The 21,480-nt window shown below is 36.7% G+C and overlaps 1 protein-coding gene across 50 annotated transcripts in view; it reads left to right on the forward strand.

The window, feature by feature from the left end:
• The window catches only part of ANK2 (ankyrin 2), a 689,273-nt gene that overhangs the window by 506,214 nt on the left and 161,579 nt on the right, over positions 1 to 21,480 (forward strand). For all 50 annotated transcript variants that reach the window (XM_067036535.1, XM_067036530.1, XM_067036514.1 and 47 more), the window contains 2 exons: positions 3,023 to 3,121; positions 5,581 to 5,679. In XM_067036535.1, coding sequence (XP_066892636.1) covers positions 3,023 to 3,121; positions 5,581 to 5,679 — 198 coding nt within the window. The remainder of the gene's footprint in view (positions 1 to 3,022; positions 3,122 to 5,580; positions 5,680 to 21,480) is intronic.

Consider the following 21,480-nt stretch of genomic DNA (forward strand, 5'->3'; position numbering starts at 1 on the left):
ATTGGCTGTGGAAAGCTAAAGAGTGTTAATGTAGCTCCTAAGGGAAATTTGGTTTTTAGACGCATGACCTGAGGGACTCACCCAAATGGGTTAACTACAAAATACATTCTCAACGAGTTAGCTGAGCTGTATTATTAAATAGGTTTATTTATCACTTTCCATTTTAACCATGATTAATTTATATGTTAGCTCATATTCACAAGATGAAACATTTTGGTGTTAAGTCCAGTTGCTGCTGAGTTGCTTTTTCTGATAACAATTACCCAACATACTCAATTGCTAATTTAATATATTTTGAGTTAGAAATTCTAAAACCAAAACATTAAAGAAAGTTGCTTGTCTTCTGTTTCCTACAGCTGAAGGACATGAATTCAACCATATGATAGCAGTCCCAATTTGACTGTATTTTAAAAGAAGGCAGCTTAAGAATTTACAACATTTATAATTAGAATTTCATATCATCTGTGTCTTTATAATCGCTCTAGTTTCGGTAGTATTAGTGTTACAGAAATCTTGAAGACATATGTATATCCTGAATGCGATTTACATATTATAGACAATTTCGTTTCTGAACTATTCCCTCGTATAAAAAATTTTAATCATATTCTTAATGACTTTTTAAATAAATTGCAACTATATTGCAGTGATTTGTAATAGGATCTTTGTGTCCCCCCAAAAAGGTACTTTGGCCTCATAAAATTCTTTTAATTTAGATCCCAGCCTTGTAATTAATTGAGAAGAAAGCTGGCCAATTATTGAGAAAATGTTCTATCCTGTTCTGCAGATTTAAATGTTTTCTGTTTGTGTTTTTGTGGGTGTGAAAATGAGGTTGACTACATTTTGAATTCATGAAAAGAAAAGTCTGGAGTAAACTAAGAGAAATAGTTTGGCATTGGAGTCCTCCTTAGAATAATGTCTCCTGAAATTTTTAAAGTTAAATATATATTTGAGCTTCATACGTTTTTAGATTGTGTCAACTATATTCTATTTGAGATGGTGTCTTGTTACCTTTGTTAACTTTTTAAAAAGTTTTTGTCAATATTTATTGAAACATGAACATAGTAAGTTTAGTGTTCTAACAGTGTGGTCTACAGCAAGTTAAAGCTTTCAGCTGAGCTGATGCTGTAGTGACGGGAGTAATATCTCCCAGAGGGGAGATTGAGAAGAGTATCGCAAATGCTCTAACCTTCAGAAAGTTGGTCACTCGTGTAATCAAATAAAAATTTATACCTTTAAAAAGTCTTAATTCTCAAACCTTTCTATCTTAAATTTCATAGAAAGTTACATTCAGAATGCACTGTTGAGATCGTTTTCAAGCCAGTCTAGGGTAGGAATTGAGGAAAAGGAAAGGCAACTTCTTACAAGAAACATCTTTTAAAAAAAGAAACATCTTAAAATGCAAAATTATTTAAATATTAGTTTGCTAGGCTATTTCAACAATTCCCAAGGATTGGAACATTTGATTCTTACAGACTGAAAGAATGGATCCACTCTCCAAAACATTTAAGCAATGGCTCATGATACAGAGTAAAAGATTTCTTCCTGTAAACAACTTAGGAAAATCAATAAATGTCATGATGAAGAATATATAAAGTAAAAAGAGATGGGAAAGTTAAAGGATCTTAACTATCATCAGGCTTAGTTAGCTCCTTAAAAATTCCTACCCAATGGACATACTGCTTTCCCTTCCTTATTTGTTAGAATGAGTTTACTGTTCGTGAAATAGATTACCTCTGTTTAAATAAAATACTTCCTGTTGCCAAGGAGACTAGGTGTTGAGTAATTAACTCAGAAAAACAACTTTAAAATATAATGCTTTCCTTGGTCTGGTAAAGGGAGTGAAAATTAATTTTCTTTGCGGAATCATTTGTGTACAGTCAACACCATAACATCATTTGCATACTAGTAGAATCCAGGGGTCATACAACTTCACATTTTTCAAGTTTTTATTATATTGTCAATTCATTTGTTAAATTTTCTTGGAATATACAGAATCATAAATTTCAAATTTTAATTTAATAAATGATAATAATAAATTTAATTCTTATCATTTTGTGCCAGTAAATATATGGAAACCATGACATGAGTGTATTAATAGTACTGAATTCAACTTTGTCAGCTACTCAAAGCTGAATGTTGGTGACAAACCAGGACCATGTTTTGCAAAGAAGAAAAACAAATATTACTTTATTTTTGAGTCACATATAAAAGCCTGAATACTTTTCCTAAGAAAATCATTAAGTATAAGATATACAGTGACCACAGATAGGAAATTTGCCATGAAGCAATTTGTACTTGTATTTGGTTCTTCCTATATGTATGGCAAGGTCTGCTTTCAAGCTTTGTCAGTATAATATATGTAGATACCATATTTAGTGAAATTTTCAAAGAATTTTTTCAATGCTATGGTGAGTAATAAATTTTTCAGGAATTTAGATAGATGGGAACAGATATTACAGTACTATCATAGATTATAAGATAAATTTTTGAAAAAAACCCTCAAGACACATAAGTGACAAAGTACTAAATGTTCTTTTAAGTACAGTGTTGTCCTTACAAAGTTGTGTTACCTTAGAATTTGTCCTATGACACTGTAATTACTTTTTATGAAGAGGACATTTCTCTCCCATTTGTTAAAAAAGTAAGATTTATTTAAAGCTCTTTATGTTCTAGAAACTATACAGAATTTTATTTCTGGCTGGCACAACAAATGATACAGAGTTGCTCTTTTTCTTTCCTCATTGGAAAAGTATTTAGATATTTCTTAGTCTAAAGAGAAAGTTTGTTGAAATGAAGTTGCAGATCCACATGTCTAATAAATATTTACCTCTTTGCCTCTCTGAATCAAAATCACTGGAAATTAGTCTCTCTGAAATTAATAGCTTCAAACTAACGCAAAAAGAAAGAGAAAATGAGGGGATCAGAGTCTGTCCATCTTCTGGGTTATATACTTGCATAAGATCAGCCACTGTCTACCTCATCATTACTCCACTTCTGAGGCCTTGTTTGTTTCTCTTCTCAGAATGGACTCAACGCTCTCCATCTGGCTGCCAAGGAAGGCCATGTGGGGCTGGTTCACGAGCTACTGGGAAGAGGGTCCGCTGTGGATTCTGCCACTAAGGTAATGTTTATGCTAGTAGGATTTATTTCCTTGGAAAAGAGGAAATGATTTAAAGCTTCTCTTCCCGGGTTATATATACATTTCAGAGGTTTGCTGGAACACCAAAGATTCTTAACAATGCAGTACTAAAATTGAAACTCTGTCCATTAAACTTTGCAGAGTTTGAATGGTTTCGTTTAGGGACTTATCAGAGACTGAAGAATTCTGTATCTCTAGTTTCTAGTATTCTATCTTTTTTCCTTTGATTCACAGAGAGACTAGACTAATATAATCCTCTGTAGACAAAAGCACCTATTTTCCCAAGGTTAATTCATTTTTTAAAATAATTGATGTAGTAAACTTCTCAATGGAAATGAACAAATAATTGTCATGCTTTCATTAAATTGTTATATCTTTTAATGTATTCATTTAACTTGGTAAGAGAATATACAGATCCTTTATACTCTAATGGAAAAGGGATTTTGGGATCATGGATTTAATTATTAGGGTAAAATTAGATTTTGTCACTGTAGCATGTGTTTGTAAAGAAATTTGACTCATTTTTAAAGGAATTTACAAGACGCTTGGTATACTACAACCTGTTACTTTCTTGTTGATACTTCTTTTGGTTAAATATATTTGAACCTTGTCTTTGGGGGATCATTTCAGAAACAACAGGTGTTTTTAAAAAATATCAGTGGTGACAAACCTTTGTCTTTAGAAGGTGAAATTTTAATTTGGAAAAAAAAAAGTAGCCAATCAGAATCACACCATTTGACCAGGGCTGCAGTGTGACAGTTTGGTCGTGGGAGATGCAGAGAGAGGTGGCAGGCACTCAAACCCCCGGCTGGGTCATTAGTCTAATCAAGGATAGACAGAAAGAGCCCTGGAGTAAATTAGGGATATGGCCAGTTAACCTGGGTTTCCAACATCTCATACATAATTGCCAAATGTAGACTGACCCTGCTCACAGTATAGTGTACAGCAGTTCTAGTGGAAATTTAAAAACGAAAGCAAACAGATAACTCTTTGGCAGTTCCAAAGATGTTAAAATATAAGTTTGCTTTGGAAGAAATTGCTTAATTTAAAGAAAGAATAAACATTTTTTTTAACATTTCTCTTGACAACATGAGATAAATGTTAAACAAGTGTTTAAGAATATCAGTTTGGGGCTTCCCTGGTGGCGCAGTGGTTGAGAGTCTGCCTGCCGATGCAGGGGATACGGGTTCGTGCCCCGGTCCGGGAGGATCCCACATGCCGCGGAGCGGCTGGGCCCGTGAGCCATGGCCCCTGAGCCTGCGCGTCCGGAGCCTGTGCTCCGCAACAGGAGAGGCCACAGCAGTGAGAGGCCCGCGTACCGCAAAAAAAAAAAAAAAAAAAAAGAATGTCAGTTTGAATGTATATCAAATTATTTGCTTCCCCTGAGTTGCTCATATTAATATATTCATTAAACCGATCACTCTTTCTTGCTTGACTGTTTATTATCGTTTGTTTCCTTTCCTTTAAACTCTGTTGATGTTTTAAAATATAGGTTCATTTTTAATCGCAGATTACAATTGTAGAATTTTAGCTCCAGAAAAATATCTCATTAAGTCTCCTCATTTAAAGAGAAGGTAACTAAGTCTTCAAAATAGTACAAGAGGCTAAGGGCCCACAGTGAGTAGATGGCAAAAAGAGAATTAGTGTCCAAAATGTATGGCTTTGAATGTATAGATTTGCTTGGTTTTTAGTCTTCTTTTTGTTATTTGTTTTAATCCGATGATAGGCATCCTTCAGTCTCTTAGCCTATATTTTCTTTTCATGATAGGTTTAAATTATTTTTCATTTTTGTTTGGTAGTGTTGCTAAATTTTGACGTAGCAAATGGTAGAAATTATTGGTAACATTGTATAGTTCATGTGAAATTTATTATTTTATTCCCAAAATATTTTGAACAACCATGTGCTCCAGTGACTCGAAATACAACTGTGAATTGTCAGTTTCTCTACCACTGAAAATTCCTAGGTTTCTCTGCAAGGTGAAATAAATTCAATGGTTCAGATAAACTTTTATTTATTTATTTTTTTTAGTTTATATTATCTTGGGGTAGGACTCTTGTTGTAATAACGTGAATGGTAATATTGTCTCTCTCTCTCTCTCTCTTTCTCTCTCTCTCTCTCTGTCTCACACACACACACACACACACACACACACAGACACGCACGTACACACATCCCAGATTATTTGATTCATTAAGAACTCAGTCTTTTCATGTTCTTAACACTAAACTGGAATTGTGCTGGATAGAAAAGGAAGACACTGTATGGGATGGCCAATGTTTTGATGGTAAAAATTATCTTTTCCCAAGGTGGGCTGCAATCTTGATGGAATGACAAGTTTTAACCACTTCAAATCATCAGCAAAATTGAAAATACCTGTACATTTTGATTTCCACAAAATTTGGAAGCCTCCAACATTTTCCATTTTGTTTCTCCAAAACAGAAAGGAAATACGGCTCTTCACATTGCATCTTTGGCTGGACAAGCAGAAGTTGTCAAAGTTCTCGTTAAGGAAGGAGCCAATATTAATGCACAGTCTCAGGTATTGCATTCCGATTTTCTCTGATGTAAATGAATTTAACTTAGAACAGCCTTGTGAAATTGATTTAATCGGCTGAGCCAGCTGTTGGGTAGATAGATTTACTATAAACACTCTGTGATTTATTTCAGGCAAGTTATTTTATTAACTCATGCCATGACATTTCTTATTTTCGTGATGTATCATCATCTCCCTCTTTTTTTCTAGCTTTTTTATTTTTAATTTATTTTATTGAAGTATATTTGGTTGACAATGTTGTGTTAATTTCCACTATACAGCAAAGTGATTCAGTTATACATATATATACATTCTTTTTCATATTCTTTTCCATTATGGTTTATCACAGGAAAACCATATAGAAAACCATTGAATATAGTTCCCTGTGCTACACAGTAGGACCATGTTGTTTATCCATATAGAGATATAATGATTTGCATCTGCTCATCCCAAACTCCCATTCCCTCCCCCCCACACCTCCCCCTTGGCAGCCACAAGTCTCTTCTCTATGCCTGTGAGTCTGTATCTGTTTCATCGATACGTTCATTTGTGTCATATTTTAGATCCCACATATAAGGGAAATCATATGGTATCATTTGATATCATTTGTTTTCCTCGTTCTGACTTACTACACTTAGCACATCATCTCTTCTTAATATAACTGAAAATTTGACAAGTTCATAGTCTATCATTGTCTTTAAGTGCAAAAAATATATATATAGTGTTTTTTCTAGAATGACAGTGACATCTATGAAAGATGAATTATTCATGCAAGTTATGTTGCTCTATAAAAGTATTTTCTCTTCTTAAATTTAAAAAAATCCTCGGGCTTCCCTGGTGGCGCAGTGGTTGAGAGTCCGCCTGCCAATGCAGGGGACGCGGGTTCGTGCCCCAGTCCGGGAAGATCCCACATGCCGCGGAGCGGCTGGGCCCGTGAGCCATGGCCGCTGAGCCTGCGCGTCCGGAGCCTGTGCTCCGCAACGGGAGAGGCCACAACAGTGAGAGGCCCGCGTACCACACACACACACACAAAAATTCTCAAAAGGTTTATATTCCAGTGGGAAATCTGCTGTAAAATGGGAATCACACTACTTTGGGTACTTCACATATAAAATATGGTTTTTACAAAGCTCCTAAGGGAAAGGAAAATTCGAGACCCACAGCTTTATGATGCATGTAATAACAATTGTATAGAATAGGGTATGATATTCTTAAAATGAAATTAAGAACAATTTTAAAAGAATAATCAAAATACATCATACTATAAATTTGATCCCTGTTTTTTCTCTGGTTGAAAGGGGAAGAAAATATTGCTTCTCCCAAAGCTTTACTCTTAGTATCTGTTATGTATTTATGCAGAAATTGAGGTGCATACCTTTATAATCAAATCAATTCCTTCTATTTTTTTAAAGTTTTTATCCTTTCTAATAACATAGGCCACACCATGCAGGCTATTGGCAAAATAAACCAGTTCCTCTCTATCCATTCTTTGGGCCTTTGTATAGGAATATGTGTTATCTATATTGTTCATTCATTCATCGTGCAGACATGACTCTACTTGTATAAATGGCACAAGTTCTGGACCCATAAAATACCAATGGGGAAAAGTTAGAACGAGCCCTATTTTCTTTGACCTTAATTATAGGGAAGAATCTGTTTAAATTATGACAGACAAGACATTATCCATTTTTATCTCTGTAATATCATGCTGCTTTGAATAACCACATTTTCCCCTTACAACCCACATTTTTAGTTAAGTGCACATCAATATTTTAACATTTATTGAGAATATGCCATATTCTAAAATCTTGGTGAAATGAAATTCTTTAAAAAAATTGGTATCATTTGTAAAGAACTCTGGTATATTCTATAATGTATAATGGCATCTTGAGCTTAGAGACATAGGATACTACAAAATTGACTGTTCCCAAGTAAGGGATAAAAACTTTTCTGTACAGCTGGAGAACATCTTTTTGCTTTAGAGCAGAGGTTCTCAAACTTTAGCCTGCGTCACCTGCAGGGCTTGTTAAAACACATATTTCTGGGCCTCACCTTAGAGTTTCCGATTTAGTTCTGGCTAGGGACCTGAGAATTTTCATCTCTTACGAGTTCTCAGGTAATGCTGCTGCTGCTGGCCCAGGGACTATGCTTTGAGAACCTTTGATTTAGAGAATGTAAGAGAAAACTGAGTGTAAGAATATGGCAGTAAGATTGTTTAAATATAGATTCAACTACGTGCATGAATCAGTCATTTGTGTTCTTAAAAAAGCATGGCAATAAAAGCCTTCCATTGCCTGTAGGAGGTTACTTTTGACAGGGAGTTCACATATGTGTTGGTGCTGTTAATATCTATAAAAAGAGCTTGGTTACTTTCCTCAAAATGACTAGTTGAACATAGTGATTTCAAAGAAGTTGACAGGTACCAAATGCTGCAAGGTAAAAACTTTTTAAAAGTTGTATCAGTTGTTATACTGGTTTATTAGACATTAGATGCTTTGGAGACTTTTCAAGGAAAACAAGCTAAAACCATTTAATCAGTGATTTGCTTCCAGTGTCAATGAGGCTGTTCTTCACAGTCACAATCATGCCAGATAATAACAGATCTTAAAGGAAAATGCGTATTATTGATGAGATTTAAATAATCTTTATTTGTATTGTACTCAGTTAGCTCTATTTAGATTTACATTGTAGGAAATCCTGACAGGGAGTTTCACATTGATTTTTATATTGTGAGAAAGTTTTAATTTATACTGTAAGAACAGTTAGTAATTTAAATTTAGGGTGTTTTTCGAAATGCATAAGTCATTTGATAAGACCTGTAACATCATTTGCTATTAAAATTAGGTAGCCATCATTAACAATGAACACAAATTGTTATTACTTAGAATATTTTATAATTTAATAATTGAAGTTAAAATGCAGGAATTTATATAAAAGAGGTTCATTATTTTGCCCTGTGTGTGATCAGATTCCAAAGGCATGGTTTTAAGGATTGTTGAGGGGGAATGTGAACCCCTCTCCATGTATGATTCTTGTTGGTGGTGTCTTGTTCACGATACAGATTTCTTGCGCGACAACAGTGAATGTCAGGTGAATGGTTAGGAGCCGTGCTCATGATAGTCGAACAGTCACTCCCTTTTGAGAACCGGAAAAAGGGCATAGGAATCCCAGATGCACAACATAAATTCTGAAGTTTGTACTCAAATTATACCTTCTCCTACATCTTTTTAAGAATGTAATACAAAGTGGGGGCAGAATAATCTGTTATTATAGGAACATGGGTGACCGCATAGTAGTTTACATTTGACAAACTTCCGAGTTACTTGGACATGGAGCACCAAGGTTATTGTTGAATTAAGAAGGTAGGGGGCTTCCCTGGTGGCGCAGTGGTTGAGAATCCGCCTGCTGATGCAGGGGACACGGGTTCGTGCCCCGGTCCGGGAAGATCCCACATGCCGCGGAGCAGCTGGGCCCGTTAGCCATGGCCGCTGAGCCTGTGCATCCGGAGCCTGTGCTCCGCAACGGGAGAGGCCATGGCAGTGAGAGGCCCGCGTACCACAAAAAAAAAAAAAAAAAAAAAAACAAAGAAGGTAGGAAACTCTCTGAAAAGCTCCAAGGAACAATCACACAGTAAACATTTACAGGCTTCTAGGTTATGGAGATGGACGCCTCTATGGAATTTTTCTGCATTCTCTACGTAAGCTACGAGATCCATAGGAGACCGACCTTCAACATGGCACAGTGCCAATTTGGGTAGGCAGTGTGCTTAATTCATAAAGAATTCCAGTACACTAGCAGGAGTGTATTTAAGTGTGTTAAATAGAATTATGTGACTGATACAATAACAGTCAACAAATGTTTACGTTTCTGTGCTCAATGGTGGTAACAGTATAGCCTCTCCTGAGTTAGTTCTTGGTGTGATTTTAAGCCTTGCCTTGACCATGTAGCTCTCTGGCTTGGTTCTTTAGTCTCCTGGTGTGAAGATCTCATCAAGATCTCAGTGAAAGCGGTTTGGGCGGAATAATGTGGCTGGAAGTCAAATTAGAGTGATTTGAGGAATGCTATTTGCTTTGAAGGTGGGTGCTTGCTTTCTGAAAACCACAGGCACGTTCATAACATTTAAGCATATTAGCATCCTTTAAACAGTCCTATATAAATAATGCTGGAATGCTTTCCAGCTATCTGTGCAGACATTTGTTTGTCACTTTTGTAACCTGTAAAAATATTAGACTTGGAGATATGACTTTAAAAAATTGTTCCTATTATATATTATCAAAGAAATTATACTTTGAGAAGGTTTTAAAAATATTCTCAGAGTGATGAGTTTCTCTAAATTCTTGTAGCCTTTTTTGCCTGTTGATATTTGCCCATCTCAGGTTTATTTTTTTAATGTATAGTTATAGTTTCTGCAAGGTGGTAAACTTCTTGGGAGCAGATAATTTTTCTCGTACTTTATAGTTTTAGGATTTGGCACAATGCCTGGCTTATTTCCAACTGGAGGCTAAACATATGCATGTATCCTCTTCATGTCTAAGAATTAGCTTTGGTGTGTATTCCAGTCATTCCTAACAGTAGATGTTAATATTAATAATAGTACAAATAATAATACTGGCTGCCAGGCACTGTCTCTGTTTCATTGTGTGCATTATCTCTTTTGATCTTCATTGACTCTGTCAGTATTGATGACAGACTGAGACAAAGATGGTTCATTTCCCTGCTCATAATTTTCTTCTCCAGGCAAAACTGCTTCTCATAGTTCCTGGAACAGTTCTACCTTCACTACAGACCCCAGAGAATAATTTGTAAAATTCCTCTTTCTTTTGGCCCAAACCCTATTAAGGTCCAAGTAAGCTGATTCTCCTGAAGTAAAATCCATGCAAAAGGTTTAAGGTGAAAATTTTTTACTTGGTACGTTTTGTGAACTGTAAATACTGTATCTCTGCAAAATGTTCAAAGCATGAACCAAGTGCTGTTGCTTCCAAGGAAATCTGGCCTGAGAAATCTCTCCTCTTTAATCTTCTCTACCAAAACGTTACTTCTTGTTCCTCATATATGAGAGTATTGTTTTTAGATCTTTATTATAGTGTCCGTATATAAAATTATTAAAATCAAAACGACTGCTGAAATAGAACAAAGTGACTTAAAATAGGTATTTGGTTTTTGATTTTACAAAGAAAACTGGCATATGTTATTTATATTTTATCCCAGCTTATAAAGCAAACTGGGTCCTGGGATAGGTGATATCTCCATACAGCTAAGTGAAACTGTGGAACGTGGGGAGCATAGAACTTGCGGTCAGCTGTAGCTCTCTATCTTTTACCTTATTCAGTGGAGCCTATGATGTTTGAGCTCTCTGACAGTTATATAGAGAGAGGAAAATGTGATTTCATTAGAAGAAAGGATGGGCTAGAAGCTCTCCTGAGACTGTTTTAGAAGTATACGTCCAGGGAGCTGAATGTTGCTTGTAATAGATTCCAGATGCCAAAGAAATACAGCCCAATTGTAATATCTTGCACTTAGACTCTTAATTTTAAAAAGTGTTTTTATGTGTTCTTTAATCTCATTTTATCTTTATAATGATGTGAATCAGCAGTGATTATTCTCATTTTGGATATGGGGGAAATTGAGGCACAAATAAGAAAACCAAGGTCTTATAAAAAATTAGCAATGGAGCCACAAACCCAAATGGCATGGACCCCTCCCTTCCCCAAATCCTCAGCATACTTCACTGTTTCCCATGAAGCTGTCTCTACACCTCTGTCTCCTCTAGGGAGGTCCAAGACCCTACTTACATCCCACAAGAGCCAGGTCTATGGCTTAAATGCCATCCGTTCTCTCCTGGTCTGTCCACTCAGATGCTGGGAGTACTGAAAGCATTTCACAGAAGCTAGACATCTAGCAGATAAAGGGATTCATTAGCACTGCGACACTCAGCCATCCATTTTCTTAGAGTGTTCTCTGACCAAACAATTTTTAACACAGGGCAGACTCTACTTTCTGAAATGTGGTTTGTGATTGTTTTGATTCATTTTTCTTCTCTATGTCTACATTGTTCTACTTTTTCTTGGAACTTCTTATGTTTTCAGTCCTTTTATGAGGATTTCAGGAACACCATATTTTTCTTTTTATTTTATTTTGATGGTAAGTGAGTCCAAATAATATATTCTGATTTGGTATTCCTGATACCATATTTTACTGAATTTACTTCTATTTTTCTTGAATCCTTTTGCCTATTTTATGCTCACTACTCTGTGTTCATTTACTCCCGGAAATTTTATTCCAGAAGAAGACTTTCCTATTTGTAACACAAACATGATTAGGCTGTTAATTTTATTAGCTTTCAGATGTTCAGATTATGACCAGTAATGCCAGTTGCCAGATTACATGATCATTGATAACACCCCCAGAATTTTAGGGGTGCATACACCCACTATATGCAATGATAAATGTCTTTTCAGGTGTAGCTTCCAATAGTTTTTTCTTCATTGGCGCTCACCCATTGTCAAATGTAATTTGAATTGCGTTGTGAAGAGGAAGAAAGCCTACACAGTTGGCCAGCATGCCCACTACACTGAATCGCTTCCATATGGCCGTAGAGCCAACCTTGCCTCTCAAAATAAAAACTCATAATGGAACATTCCGTTCTGTCAATGCCGCGCGCACACACACACACACACACACACACACGCACAGTATAAAATGGGATCCATGATCACAGATTCCAAAAAAGGTTTTGTTTTCAGCTTTTTTTCCGAACATATACATATGGTTCTTTTTTAATAAGGTTCTTCGTTTTTTAATTGGGAAAGTTACTATTGTAATACAAATTCTCTAAAGTTAAGATGATAGCATCTACTTGCATTTGACCAGAGATACGAGAGAAGTCAGGATATTTTTGTTGTCTTTTTGACTCTGAAAGTCAGTTTATTGGGTGATTACAAGTTTGCAAGAGCATCTGCATTCCTCAGCATTCCAAATTAAATAAAGGAAATATGCTTTCTCCAGTTCTCCATCCTCCAGTCTGCTTAGAGAAATGATGAGAATTGATATCTTTAAAAATTGAATGAATTAAGGCATAAGCATCATCAAATGTATTTCTTTGGTAGATGTCCCATTTATTTATCCCTTCACAAGCCTATCCAAGTCCAATATTACTGTGTTTTAAAGGAAATAGATTTGTAGTAAGGTAAGACTTGTAGGGAGAAGAGCAACATGTCAAAGATAGCTCCAAATTTCTGTTAATAAATATGGAGTTCGAATTTCATACAGAAGGCCATTCTTTCTCTCTCCTTCTGAGTTAATATGGAGGATAAGCTACTCCGGCAGCAATTAGTTAGAATAACACTGTAGCTGTCCACCTCTTCCTTCAGATCTCACAGCTCACCGTGTTCATTCCACAGCAACCAAGATGTAGGTGAAACCATCAGGAAGACCTCAAAACAATCATCCTTTAAGGCAGAGACCACAAAACAAAGCAAAATTGGAAAAATATGACACTAAATAAAACTTCCCAATAGATAATTGTTGGAAGTAATCATTCATTCCCTCCCTCCTTCCCTCACTCACTTAGCAGGTATTTGGGAATTTAATGTGTGCTCTCTAATAGGTGAGGGTGGTGGAGTCTGAGGAAGTGATGACTAAACTGCTCTCTTTTTTTTTTTTTTTTTTTTTTTTTTGCGGTACGCGGGCCTCTCACTGCTGCGGCCTCTCCCGTTGCGGAGCACAGGCTCCGGACGCGCAGGTCCAGCGGCCACGGCTCACGGGCCCAGCCGCTCCGCGGCATGTGGGATCCTCCCGGACCGGGGCACGGCAGGCGGACTCCCAACCACTGCGCCACCAGGGAAGCCCAACTGCTCTCTTTTTTTAAAACTCATAGATAATTTTTAAAAAAATTTCCCCAAATTTATTGAGGTGTAATTGACAAGTAAAATTGTGAGATAGTTGAAGTGTACGTGATGATTTGATACACATATACTTTGTGAAAGGATTCCCCCCATTGAGTTAATTAACAATCCATCACCTCACGTCTTTCCTTCCTTCTTCCTTCCTTCTTGCCTTCCTGCCTTCCTGCCTTCCTTCCTTTCTTTCTTTCTTTAACATTTAAGCTCTACTCTCAGCAAATTTCAGTTATGCAAGTGTTATCAGCTGTAGCCACCATGTTATACATTAGAGCCTCAAACTTTATTCATCTTATAACTGAAAGTTCGTACAATTTACCAACCTCTATTTGTCTCAACGCCCAGCCCCTGGCAACTACTTTTCTATGCACTGTTTCTATGAGTCTGGCTTTTTTTTTTTTTAGATTCCACATATGAGTGATACCACGTGATGCTTGTGTTTCTCTGTCTGACATTTCATTTAGCATAATGACCTCCAGTGACCTGTTCTCTTAAAGAAAGGATTGATATGAAAACTAGGGGTAAGAAGAGATAAAGTGTGCTATGGGAAAATGATATAGTACGTGCAAGAGCCTAAACGTAAACTGGGAGTTTAAACATTAGTGGGAAATGTGGTATATATGAGGGCTGAGAGAGAAAGTCAGATCCTATGGGACCTTGTGAGTCATATTAAGGATTTCGTTTTAAGATGTTTATCCTAAGCCCAGTATGAGGTGGAGGTGGGAGGTAGAGCAAGACAAGATTTGGATTTTGAAAAGCTCACCTGCTGCAGTTCGGAGAACAGCTTGAAGGGAGGCCAGGACAAATGCAAAGCAAAGTATTTGGAGACTGCTACAGAGGTTGACTCTAGACAGTCGGTGATATTAGTCAGAGTGGAGTGCTTGCTGCTGCTCTGGGTGATGGAGAAAGGGAACCGCTTTGAGGGAGGATGGTACAAGGATGACTTTTGGATTTCTCTTCTGTCAGTATGGATGGTGATACAGTCCATTGATATAGAGAACACGGGATAAGGACAAGGTTTTGTTTTTGTTCGGGGTGGGAAGGAGGGTAGAGAGCATGAGTTGTATTTTAAGTGCTTGTGAGACATCCAAGAGGAGGTTTCAATGGTAAGTCTGAGCTGCAAGTCTAGAGCTCAGAGGAGAATTCTGGAATGAAATGAAGACATTTATGGGTCATCTGACAGAAGTGGTTATTGAAGCAGTGGACTTGAATGAGACTGCCAAAGCAGTGAAGCCAGGGAGAAGTGGAGGAGGGTCTGGGTTTTCAGGAAATTTTTCAGATTGGAGAAAGTGAGGAGGTAAAGAAAATTGGGGATATATGGCCAAAAATTTGAAAAATTTATAGTAATTGTCCAGAGGACTGTGGATTCTTAATGTACAGTGAGTGAAAAATAGCAGGTTTGGAAGAACTAGAATGAGAACCAGTCAAGACCAGCGTAATAAGCAGTTGATTTAAACTTGGACAGGCTTCAGTTTAGCAGTGGTTAAGAGCAACATCTCTGGGGTCAGACAATCTTGAATCCCGAATCCTGCCCCCATCACCCACCTCATACCCTTGTGATTTGGGGAAAGTTACTTATCATATCTGTGTCTGGATTTACTCATCTGTAAAACAGGAGTAATTATAGTACATAAAATGTAGGGCGGTTGTGAGGATCGACGTATACAGCACAAACCATGACACATAGCAAGCGCTCTATGTTAGATGCTGTTGTCATTTTTATTCTTTTTGTGGACCTGAGATTAGAGCCAGACATTTTCTTGTTGTCAAAATAAGGGAACTTTGTCCCAGCTTTCGACAAGAGAATCCTGAGTTTGACTGATTAGACCATCTTAAATCTCTTGCCCAAACTTGAACCACTCATTGTATCTAAGAGAATCGAATGTGTTGATTGGCTTAAGTCATCTGATGCTCTTCCTGGAGCTGGAAGATGAGAAGTTCAGCTTTGCTGGGACTTACATGAACTATGTGAGTAAAGACAAATACTCTAAGGAAAAACCAGCATGCTTTCAAAAAAAGAGGAGGGATCCTGGGTAGGCATCAACCAATACCTATTACTATATCTTGGGTACTCCATTCAAAAAATTCATTATAGATTATATTAGTTGTATACTACATCTGTTTATTTGGGTTTTTGTTTTATGGACTCTGAATAAAAAAAAACAATTCATTTGCTTTCTTCAGTCTTCAAATTTCATTTACTTTCTTTTAAAATTCATTTGCTTTCTCTATGTTTATTTAAAAATTCATTTGCCTCTCATTTTTTGTTGACAAATCCAAGGAGATTAACTATATAGTTATCAGTAATGGCTTCACAATGTAATGAGGTGTTTATTCATTTTTGTAAAGTAAAACACGGAGATAAATGTTTTCAGTATTTTGGAGTTATGTGAGAATGAATAGAACATCACCAGCCATCTCGTCTCCTTTGTAGAATGAACTGGTGGTAAGTCACCTGTTAAATTTAAATTTTAAATGAATAAAGGAGAGCAGCATAAATCTAAGTTATTCATCATTGTCAGGAATCGAGGGTAAACTGTTAGTCAGAAGCTGTTTACTGGGTGCTTACTGTATACTCAGCAGAGTTCTCGTTGCTGTGGAGGATTCTAAACAAGTGTCAGGCAGGTAGCTGCTTTTAAAAGTACATAGGCTAAAAAAAAAAAAAAAAAAAAAAAAAAAAGTACATAGGCTACCTGCAAAGTCAGGACAAGTACACCAGAAACAAAGGCAAACAACAGAAGATGGTAGATGATTTCAACCTTCCACTCTAGACTATATTCTAGAGTGGAAGGTTGAAATTGGCCAAATTCTATTAATGAAAAATTGTCAGAGGACCTGAGCCCATCACTGAAAGTTCTGCAGAGGGGAAATTGAAACAGAAGACTTTCCACTGGGAAGATTAGTTACAACAGTGGTGGAGCAGTACAGTTGAGCTTGGTGAGTGTAGAAATATTGGTGAGACAAGCTGGTCTGGAACAACATCAGAATGTGCATTGAAGGTTTGTTCTTAATATGACAATGGAGCTAGGGTATAAAAGGTCTTCATCTTTAGCCATGGTCTGTGAAAAACTGATGTTTAATTCTGGTCAGTAAGATGACAATCAATTCAGAAAAGCGTTGAAAATAGTTTTAGGAAGATTAGTTCAGGTTGATGTATAGGGTGCACTGGAGTGAGTAACTTGAAATATATAAAATAGTTCACATGTTTTCTTGGTCATTCGTCCATGAGGAGGTGAAAGCGGTGATTATGGGAATACAGTATTTTCAGTGGTGTGTCTGATTGCTGGCAATACTCAGACATGATAAAATACTGTCTGTCAAATTTGCCGCTAAAACACATGACAGAATAGTGTAGTAGAAAGAACATGAGCTCTAGAATTAGTTATACGTGGAATCAAATCCCAGCTCCACGTTGTAAGTGGTATGAAACTTTAGGAATGCTTCCTAATCCCCGTGAGAGTTAATTTCCTTAAGTCATCTAGAGATATATTACTTATTTCACTGGGCTGTTAGGATTAAATAACAAATATGAAGTGTGTAGCTTTCTCTCCTCACTACCACCACCCCATATTTCTTAATCACTGGAAATAAAGACTGGAAGAATTCTTATACCTAAGAGGGCACTTGGGCATTCTTCATTAAGCAAGTCATGGCATTTCCAATACTGTCATTTCTAGTGTGGAGGTTAAGAGAAGGCTAATTGTCCAATTACTGGAGAAAAGTGTGCTTGTTCTCTGAGGTAATCTGATCCTGGTTGAAGGGGACAGCTGAGGGGGGTGGAAAGAACACTGTGTTTGGAGTCCTTCAGTGTTCAGACCCTGATCACACCACTTGTGGGTGTGCCCTTGGATGAATGACTATGAGCTGTAGTCTTAAATGGCCCTAATAGCATAGGGGTGGAGATGAAACACGATGACAGAGTAAACACTCCATAAAGTCTAACCTTCCTAGAAAGATTTAGTACATTAATCATTTTAATATCATCTAATAGTTTAGCTATAATCCTTTAAAGAGGACCTTTGGAGAGAAGATGGTGAAAATAACTTATAATATCCTAACCCTGGTAAAGAACTGTCATGTTCTGATTATCTGAGAAAATTTGTATGACATTTTAATTAATAAAATGCCTTCTTAACTACCAAGCAAGTGTATAATCGTATCTTTTGTTCTTTTGCCCTGAGCACACCCACAAAGTACACAAAGTAGTCTTTAATTTTGTGACTACAATTAGTACCCATTGTTTTTTTTACATCCTTTGCAGCTGTGCATTTACTGTATATTTAGGGAAATAATTTGAATTATCCTGACCTTAAAGCTGTGTGATAACTTTGGGATGCTTCCCAAACGTCTCTCTCATAATGCTAATTCAAAAGAAGAAGATGTTACATAGTATTTGGAATAGATACTAGAGTAGTAATTCCCAACTAGTGCTAACCAGCGTGTGACAAAAAGCCTCCTACCATTTCATAGCTAAGGCTGCTGAAGAATTCTGCTTTGTGAAAAAATGTAAATCTTAACAGGGACCTTCCTGCAAAAGACAAGAAGGTTTCATCAAAAGGGGAATTCTACTTTGGCTAAGTTTAAACCCAGAGCTATCTATAACCATTCCCATTTTCTACTGTCGGGATTGATTGTGTAATCTGTTGATGAGTTTTCCAGTAGATGTGGAGAGTATATGTAATGTTCTTATTAACTGGCAAATGGCACAGGGAATTAAGGGTATTATAAATATTTAAAGCTGCAGTTTTCAGACTCTCTTAGATAGAGATTGCTCCATCTAAGCAAATATACACAAGCTACCTACTTTACTCATTCCTTCTTATTAATGGAAAGGCTATATCATTTTTAATTGCAAAAAACTAAAAGAAAGGTAACACATGACTGCCATGTTAGGCTACTCTGTCTTTGTGTTTTCAAACAGTGGTAGCTCCTAAAACTCACCATTCTACTACAAGGATCCCTGATATACCTCTGGAACACAGCCCAGTTTACAAACGATTGTCCTGGTAGTTTGAGAATAGGGAAGACATTGCTGAAAGTTATAACTCATTCAACATCAAACAGAGCAGCAGGGTTTAATATTTTTATTTTCAGAGTTTTTAGGTTAGATAGCATTTGAAGAGAGTTATATGACTAGAAAATTTGAAAAAAAAATCTTTCTAGGATCTGAATGTCTTTCATAAACGGAAAGGAAGTAGAATAGAGTAAGAGTGGTAAGAGATGTGGTTGGCAAGGTTGGCTGTGGCCAGATCATGTATGACCTTGTTAGACATTGTGTTAGTTATTGCTGCATAACAAATTATCCCAAACTCAGCGGCTTAAAAGCAATAAACATATATTATCATCATAGCTTCTGTGGATCAGGAATTCAGTAGTAGCTTAGCTGTGAAATTATGGCTCAGAGTCTCTTATGAGTCTTTAGTGAAGATGTTGACCAGAGCTAAAGCCATCTGAAGGCTTTCCTGGGGCTGGAGAATTCACTCCCAAGGTATTTTTTTTCACATGGTTGGCGAGCCGTTACTAGCTATTGGTGGGAAGTCTCAGTTCCTTCTCATGTGAGTCTCTCCACAGGCTGCTTGAATGTTAATATGGCATGGCAGCTCATTTCCTCCAGAGCAGGTCACCCAAGAGAAGCCTAGTAATAGGACAGTGACTTTGAACCCTAGCCTCGGGAGTCACACATCATCGATTCTACCATAATCAATGCATTAGAAGTGAATTACTAAGTTGGTCCACACTCTGGGGAAATGGAGTTAGGTTCCACTTTTGAAGGGAGGAGTGTCAAAGAATTCGCAGCCATATATTTGTGTGTGTGAATTTTTAATTTTTATTTATTTATTTATTTTTTAAGATGCCATTTTGCCAACAACACAATTCGTTTCCAGAATTCTCTTCATAATTTATACTTAGGTTTTGAGCTTTTAGACATATGCATTGTTCTTTTTTTAATTTTCATTTTATATTGGGGTATAGTTGATTTACAATGTTGTGTTAGTTTCAGGTGTACAGCAAAGTGCCTCAGTTATACATGTACATATACATATGTCTATTCTTTTGGGGGATTAACATATACACACTACTATATATAAAATAGATAAACAACAAGGACCTACTTTATAGCACAGGGAACTCTACTCAGTATTCTATAATAACCTTTATGGGAAAAGAATCTGTAGACATATTTTAAAACCACCACAGATGTAGAAGGAAACTTGGATCCTATTCCACTTTATTTATTCATCCATTTAATGAATATTTATTGAACGCCTACTATGTGCTAAGATTGTTACGGGCACTGAATAAGGCCTCCCAGGGAGGGTGACACTTGTGTCAATGCCTGAAAGATGAAAAGAAAAGGGCAAAAGTTTCCAAGCATCTTTGCCTCTGCTGTGTCCATTTACTTCCTACTAACCTCCTGTTCCCTCCTTAACCTCTGTTACTGCCCAGTCCACTTGGAACTTTACTGAATCTCTGGGTTAAAATTTCCTCAACGGTAAAAGGATGGGTCTCCTTTTAGCTATAACATTTTCATCTAGAAAAACAGGGCAATTTCTTTTAATCATTGAAATATACTTAATAATTTTAGCAGCATAGAACTGAAAGTAAGAACAAGTAAAATAACAGTGTAACAGTAGTTACAGAGAAATTAATTTATATACCATTTGAAGTTTCTATAATCAGTTTCTACTCTTTAAGCTTACACTTGATCTATGAAATTACCTAAAGTATATCTTTAGCTGGGTGGTAATATGTTAGACATGAATTAGAGATCTTTGAAATTAAAAAAAAAATTTTAGACCTGTAAGAATTCCTTTCAAGATGCATTCTTGCATTAGATTTTACTCGTGTTTTGTAAATTTACTTGAAGTTCTTTTTTTAATTCATTAGACTCAGTATTGTGCTTAGAGGACAGAATTCCCCAAGTGATATATGCCTGCAGCAAATACACTCTGACTTTTCACACAAACACCACATTTCTTGAGAGGGAGAATGAAAGAATAGAAAAAAAAATGGCCAAGAACATTTTCTTTTCTTTAGATCTACCATCTTGACTTCATTAAGGTCTCCTAATTTCCTCTCAGGTCTGTGTGCTTGGGCCTGAGATGCCTTTCTTCATGGTATCAATTGCTAACTCTTTAGTGCTCTGACAGCATTTTATTCATGCTTCTCTTCTGGCAATTACAGTATGTCTTGTGCTGTGGTTCCATATACGCGTAGTCGGTGAATCTGTTATATTTTCTTCTCTTGAGGTCAGGAACAGTATTATCTCCATATTTGTTACTTGGCATCTAGTCCAGTGTCAAAGTGAAAAACTTTAGAACAAATTTGGTGCTATAAAAAAGACCTTTTTGGGCTTCCCTGGTGGCGCAGTGGTTGAGAGTCCGCCTGCCGATGCAGGGGACACGGGTTCATGCCCCGGTCCGGGAGGATCCCACATGCCGCGGAGCGACTGGGCCCGTGAGCCATGGCCGCTGAGCCTGCGCATCCGGAACCTGTGCTCCGCGACGGAAAAGACCTTTTTTTGAAGTCCCCATTACAAGAAAAATTATTTATGGTGATAGATGATAGCTAGACTTACTGTGGAGATCACTTCTCAATATGTACAAACAATAAATCATTATGTTATACACCTGAAACTAATATAACATGTTAATTGCATCTCATTTTTTAAAAAGAGACCTTTTGAATTGAATAGTAACATTGACTTTTTTTTGAATTTTAATTTATTTTTTTATACAGCAGGTTCTTATTAGTTATCTATTTTATACATATTAGTGTATACATGTCAATCCCAATCTCCCATTTCATCCCGCCACTACCCCCTGCCACTTTCCCCCCTTGGTGTCCATACGTTTGAACGTTGACCTTTATGTTAAGAAAGAAGTGATTTTGTATGATCATTTCAAGT

Source organism: Kogia breviceps, chromosome 6 (assembly GCF_026419965.1).
Source record: "Kogia breviceps isolate mKogBre1 chromosome 6, mKogBre1 haplotype 1, whole genome shotgun sequence".
Taxonomy (NCBI): Eukaryota; Metazoa; Chordata; class Mammalia; order Artiodactyla; family Physeteridae; genus Kogia; species Kogia breviceps.